A 6,266-nucleotide genomic window follows, 5' to 3' on the forward strand; every position below is an offset into this window, starting at 1 on the left:
CCATGCCGCATAGCAGTGTGTGTGTGTGTGTGTGTGTGTGTGTGTTTTGGTGCTCGGGTGAGTTTGTGTGCAAGCGACAGTGATTAATGAGCATAGGAGAGTGCCTGTGGGCTGAGATCAGGTGCAACAAGATTTAACTTAGCAGAAAACACTCAATTCCTTCCCCACACATTCAATTAACCTGTCTTGGTGCTCTCTCTCTCTCTCTCTCTCTCTCTCTCTCTCTCTCTCTCTCTCTCTCTCTCTCTCTCTCTCTCTCTCTCTGTCATACTCTCTTTCTCTCACTTTCTCTCTCTAAATCGCTTTCACTCTCTCTTTATCCATCGCTCGCTCGCTCTCCCCACCCCACTCTCTCTCTTTCTCTATCGCTCTCTCTCTCTTCTCCTAACTCTCTCTCGCACACACTCTCTCTCTCCCCTTCTCTCTCTCACCCCCTCTCCGTCTCGCTTCACTCTCTCTCTCCCACTTGCTCTCTCTCTCCCCCCCTCTCTCTCTCCCTACTCTCCCCCTCTACGTCTTGCTTGGCTCTCCCTCTTTCTCTCTCTATCTCTCTCTCCCCCCCCCCTCTCCGCTTCTCTCTCTCTCTCTCTCTCTCTCTCTCTCTCTCTCTCTCTCTCTCTCCTCTCTCTCCCACCCCCCCCCTTTCTCTCCCCCTCTCTCTCTCCCTTCCCCCCTCACTCTCCCCCGCTCCTCTCTTTCTCCCCCCCCTCTCTCTCCCTTTCTCCCCCTCCCTCTCTCCCTCCTCTCTCTCATGTGCCCCGCATGACCATTTATCTCTGAGCTCTGCTCACACATCACTCTCCCCCGGCCACGCGGGGCCCCTTTATTAAATGGCAACCTTTTATTTACAGGCGTGCATTGGTCTCCCACAGTGCTCCGTGCATCACGGCATGTATAATCTGCCTTTCAGATCAAATGGCGCCTTCGCCCTTTTAATAAGAGTATAGCGTGCACGACGGATACGCCGCCGCTCCTCCCGCCCCCAGGGGCCTTCCCTTCAAGAGTCTTCAAGTAATTACACACGTGCTCTGATTAGGACACTCCTGCAAAAAAGATTAGCCTGGTGGTTGCCTGGTTGCGTTCCTGTCTTTGATTTAGTAGTTGTAGTTGTAGCATGTTGGGAATTTGTCAAGATGAAGCGGGGGGTCTTCAGGGAGACCAGTCAGAGAAGTTCAACCCTGGGACACATCTTATGCGGGCAGCCCGTTCTTTTAAGACACATCCAATTGACGCAATGACGTATTCATTACCAAACACTAATCCACTCTTCAGGAGACTGTATCACATTGAAACCGAACGTGAATGAGTGCGTTGATGGTTGTTCTCATCCAATCTGGACAATCTTGCCTCATCCTTCCTCCAAACATAGTCTGTCTATTATCTGCCTGTAACTGTATTAGCCAAACTATGGCTAATCCATTATCAGCTTCATCAGCTTCTTCATTGCATTTTTTTCTCTGTGTTTGTAGGCTGGAGTTTCAGCATGGGCTCAGCCTACCAGTTCCACAGTTGGAGGGTGTTTGTGGTGGTGTGTGCCCTGCCCTGCGTCTGTGCCGTGGTGGCCCTCACCTTTATGCCTGAGAGCCCCAGGTTCTATCTAGAGGTATGTATCCTCCTCCTCCTCCTCCTCCTCCTCATCCTCCTCCTCCTCAGCATCCTACTCCTCCTCCTCACTTCCTCCTCATCATCCCCATCCTCCTCCTCCCCGCATCACCATCCTCTTCCTCCTCCTCCTCCTCCTCCTCCTCCTCCTCCTCATCATCCTAACCGCGTCATATAAGCTGTATTTTCTATCACATAAAATAACTTTTTTGGGATTCCTCCACTGCACATATACTGACCTCGACAGTATGAGTCAGCTTAAGCCTGGAGACTTTGGCAACACAGCATTCCATGCTTCCTTCTACTACCCATCAGTAGCAGCAGCAGGATGTGCACGCAGGCTTGCTGTGGTACACTAATCACACTTTGATGTGAAATGACTCATCTCTGTCGTGACTCAAGTGACACAATTGCTGTCAGGAATGAAGGGGGTGTCTTGTTGTATAAAATGTGTCGGTGTGTGTGTGTGTATATGTGTGTGTGTTTGAGTGTAAATTTGTGTGCGCGTGTGTATAGTTGTGTTTGTGTGTGCGTGCGTTGGCACATCTCTGTTGTGACTCAAGTGACACAACTGCTGTCAGGAAAGAAGGGGGTGTCTCGTATGTAATGTGTGTGTGTGTCTGTCTGTGTCTCTGCGTGTGTTTATTTATGTGTATGTGTGCGCGCGTTTGTGTATTTGTAAAGGTGTGTGGTAGCGTGGGTGCGTGCCATGTGTGTGCACTTATATATACACGTATGTGTGTGTGTGTGTGTGTGTGTATATGTGTGTGGCTCTCGCTCTGATCCCATTAATTCCCCCTCGGCTTCCCTTCCCCGCTTCCTCTGTGCCTTCTGTCAGGTGGGGAAGCATGACGAGGCCTGGATGATCCTCAAGCAGATCCACGACACCAACATGCGGGCGCGGGGGCTGCCGGAGAAAGTCTTCACCGTGAGTTAACTCCTTCCCTCCTTCTCTCCTTCCTTCCTTCTCCTTCCTGCTGTGCCAGCTCCTGCCTGGGCTGGCGTTCTGCCACACACTTAGGAGAGCAAAGAGGCTTATTTTCCTCTCTCCCGCTACGACAGGGTTTTTTTCCTTAAAAAGAAAAGCTTTCTCCGGGATCATATCTGAATCGTGAAGGGTCTAGAAGCTGTTTGGTGTCATTTAGACTTATTTGCTGGCTGAGGTGCGCTTTGGCAAAGCCTCTTAGTCTCCCCATGGTGTCGCTGCTTGGTGTGAGGATTTTGCATGGTAAAAACACACCTTTCACACGCATGTCTTTTGCAAGAGCTGTTGGTCTTGCTATCCCAAATGCATTCAGTCTTACAAAAAAATGATCGGCAGAACAAATATTAATGTCATCCATCCATGAAACCTTTTGAAATATTTTGATACAACATAACTTAAAGTGAGGCAGAATAAAACACTGCTGTTCTTCTGTGTTTTATATCATTCAGGTGAACAGAATAAAGATCCCCAAGCAACTGGATGAACTGGTGGAAATGGAATCGGAATCTGGCAACCCGGTCTCCAAAGCATTCTTCAGAATCAAAGCGGAGATATATGGGGTAATGCTCCTTAATGCCACTGTGTAATACTACATGTATTTCCCCATCTGCTGTATATACAATAATAAATGCATTTTCCTTACAGATCTATGTGAATCTGAAAAAGTGTTTCAACTACCCCATGCGGGACAATATGATTCGCCTTGCCATCGTGTGGTTTACGTTGTCGTTTGGGTGAGCGATGACGATATATGTTTCAGTATGATTGGTACATTCTTTTTGTTTAGGGGTTGAGGATTTTCTGATGAACCAGCTTCTCCTGTACAACCCTTTGTGCATAGAGAACTCTCACTTGCTTTGTGGTGTGAGAAAGCACAATGCAGCCAGACGTGCGACCTCATTTCTTTCCTGTCAGCCTGATCCCTCTGCTGGGTAGAAGTAGAAGTCGGTCCCTGAAATCAATCACGGGGCCTCTCAATCAATACTGACCCAGCGGTGTCTCAGCAAGAACCAGGAATGGAAATGAAACGCCAGCAGAGATAGACACAGAAACTTAAACAGGCCCCCTTTTTCTCCTTCTTAAGAACCACCTCATCTTTCCAGTCCGTTATCAAAAAACACGTTATGCTCTCAGCAATAGCTAGTATAAAAATGACGGGAAATGATGGCTGAGGGGATTTCCACTGGCAACCTTGAATATTGGTTGTATTTTGACGGATTAGCTTGCTGATGCTACCGATGCCCCCTCCCCCCCCCCCCCCCCCCCCCCTCCCCTTTGGCTACCTAGGTACTATGGGCTGTCAGTGTGGTTCCCTGATGTCATCAAGCACCTCCAGGCGGATGATTACGCCTCCAAGGTGAAGAGCCACAGCAACGAACGCATTGAGGACATTACCTTCAACTTCACCCTGGAGAACCAGATTCACACCAACAGCGTCTTCGTCAATGACAGGTACGGCCGAGTGCGCCCACTGCTGCCGCTATGACCTACTGATGGACGGCCTCTGGGCCGACCGGTGGGGGTTTTAAATGTCACGTATTGAATACTATGTCAGGTCGATGATAGCTCAACTGATTGACGACTAATTGTGGGAGACGTCTGTTAGTCATTGCAATTGTGCAAGAAATTGGAATATGAATTCTTGATTTGAAATTAACTACTAAAGCATGGTCGCCTCATCTCGGTTTATAATTTAATATATTGTAATATCACGTTGTTCACAATGTTCCAGATTCATCGGCATGAAGTTGAGGTCGGTCACCTTTGTGGACTCCACCTTCCGCTCCTGCTACTTCGACGATGTCACATCGGTGGGCTCCATCTTCCGCAACTGCACCATTATCGGATCTCAATTCTTCAATACAGGTTAGACCAGGCAGGCGTGCATGTTCTGTAACCATCGGTATCAACGATGGACGATACTGCATGAGTACCGACTGAACGACGGGGTACAACCCCCGCGATAGCCTCCTTCAGTCCCCTTCACCTTTGTGTTTTGTGGCTAGATATAGACGATTCCTTCCTCTGTTCCCCTTAACTTTTGTCCGATGTGTTTTATAGCTAGACATCCCAAAAGGTTTTTCAGTCCCCTTTGCCTTCGTCCGATGTTTTTAGTGGCTAGACATCGACGATAGCTTCATCCATTCACCGTCGCCTTTGTCCGATGTTTTTAGTGACTAGACGTCGACGATAGCTTCCTCCGTTACCTTCCCCTTTGTCTAATGTGTTTTGTAGTTACTTCATCCGGTCTCCCTATCTTTGTCCGATGTGTGGCTAGACATCGCGATGGCTTCCCTGGTCACCATAAGCTTTGTCCGATGTTTTTAGTGGCTAGACATCGCCGATAGCTTCCTTCGGTCACCCCATCTTTGCCCGATGGTTTTTGTGGCTAGACGTCGACTTATGCCCCCTCCGGTCACCTTATCCTTTGTCCGATGTGTTTTGCAACTAGACATCGATGACTCCAAGTTGATCGATGGCACCGAGGTGATCAACAGCACTTTCGTGCACAACAAGACGGGCTGCCAGATGACGTTTGATGATGACTACAGCGCCTACTGGGTCTACTTCATCAACTTCCTGGGGACCCTGGCTGTACTGCCGGGAAACATCGTGTCTGCTCTCCTCATGGACAAGATCGGCCGCTTATCCATGCTGGGTAGGTAGAAAAATGTGTGTTTGTGTGTGTGTGTGTGTGTATGTGTGCGTGTGTGTGTTCGTGTGTGCGTGTACGTGTGTCTGTTTGTTTATCTATTGCCTTTGTGTGCGAGGCTCTGTCCAGGAGATGATGGGGTAGGTAGGTCATCGGCTGCTCTGTAGTAATTTGTTTTAACATTGACTGTGGACATCGAAATGATTTATGCTACGAGAGTAGCATTCATCATGGCGTATGAGAGGGCAATTTTGATCAGGGTCCACCCCCCCTTCTCTTGACCATTATTCAAGGGGATGTCACATACACTAGCGCTCTCTCTCTCCTTCTTCCTCACATAAAGCTCCCCATTCATCAGCTTGTCTCCCTCTCGTTCTACCGCTGCGTATGTGTCTGTATTTGTATTGGTATTGGTTTTGTGTCCAGGTGGCTCCATGGTTCTGTCGGGCATCAGCTGTTTCTTCCTGTGGTTTGGCACCAGCGAGTCCATGATGATATTCATGCTGTGCCTGTACAACGGCCTGAGCATCTCAGCGTGGAACTCCCTGGACGTGGTCACCACAGAATCCTTCCCCACAAGCAGGAGGTGAGTGCGCCACCACCAGGCCGTGTTTGGTACCACGCTCCAAACTTCACTTACTATGCATGCTATTATGCTACAAGTCATTCCAGCAGCCTACCTCTGCACACGCAGAGACATAAATAACCAAGGATTTATTTATTAATAATTAAAAAATATATATATATTTGAGTAAATGTAGGAATGACTGTGGTGTCCAAACATACCTTTATCCCCCTCCCTCCAGGGGGACAGGGTTTGGCTTCTGCAACGCCCTGTGTAAGCTGGCGGCCGTGATGGGGAACCTGATATTCGGCTCCCTGGTGGGCATCACCAAGGCCATCCCCATCCTCATGGCCTCGTCCGTCCTGGTGGGCGGCGGCCTGGTGGCCCTCAGGCTCCCAGACACCCGGGCAAATGTACTCATGTAACCCCCCCCCCCCCCCACCTTCCCATCCTCTTCCTCC

At 49.1% G+C, this 6,266-nt stretch overlaps 1 protein-coding gene across 1 annotated transcript in view; it reads left to right on the top strand.

The window, feature by feature from the left end:
• Positions 1-6,266, top strand: part of sv2ca (synaptic vesicle glycoprotein 2Ca) — a 24,358-nt gene extending 18,092 nt beyond the window's left edge. Inside the window, exons 4-12 of the mRNA XM_030359537.1 lie at positions 1,470-1,603; positions 2,441-2,530; positions 3,037-3,147; positions 3,233-3,321; positions 3,875-4,039; positions 4,320-4,453; positions 5,040-5,246; positions 5,667-5,826; positions 6,047-6,266. Coding sequence (XP_030215397.1) covers positions 1,470-1,603; positions 2,441-2,530; positions 3,037-3,147; positions 3,233-3,321; positions 3,875-4,039; positions 4,320-4,453; positions 5,040-5,246; positions 5,667-5,826; positions 6,047-6,230 — 1,274 coding nt within the window. The 3' untranslated portion in view covers positions 6,231-6,266. The remainder of the gene's footprint in view (positions 1-1,469; positions 1,604-2,440; positions 2,531-3,036; positions 3,148-3,232; positions 3,322-3,874; positions 4,040-4,319; positions 4,454-5,039; positions 5,247-5,666; positions 5,827-6,046) is intronic.

Source organism: Gadus morhua, chromosome 6 (genome assembly GCF_902167405.1).
Source record: "Gadus morhua chromosome 6, gadMor3.0, whole genome shotgun sequence".
Classification (NCBI taxonomy): domain Eukaryota; kingdom Metazoa; phylum Chordata; class Actinopteri; order Gadiformes; family Gadidae; genus Gadus; species Gadus morhua.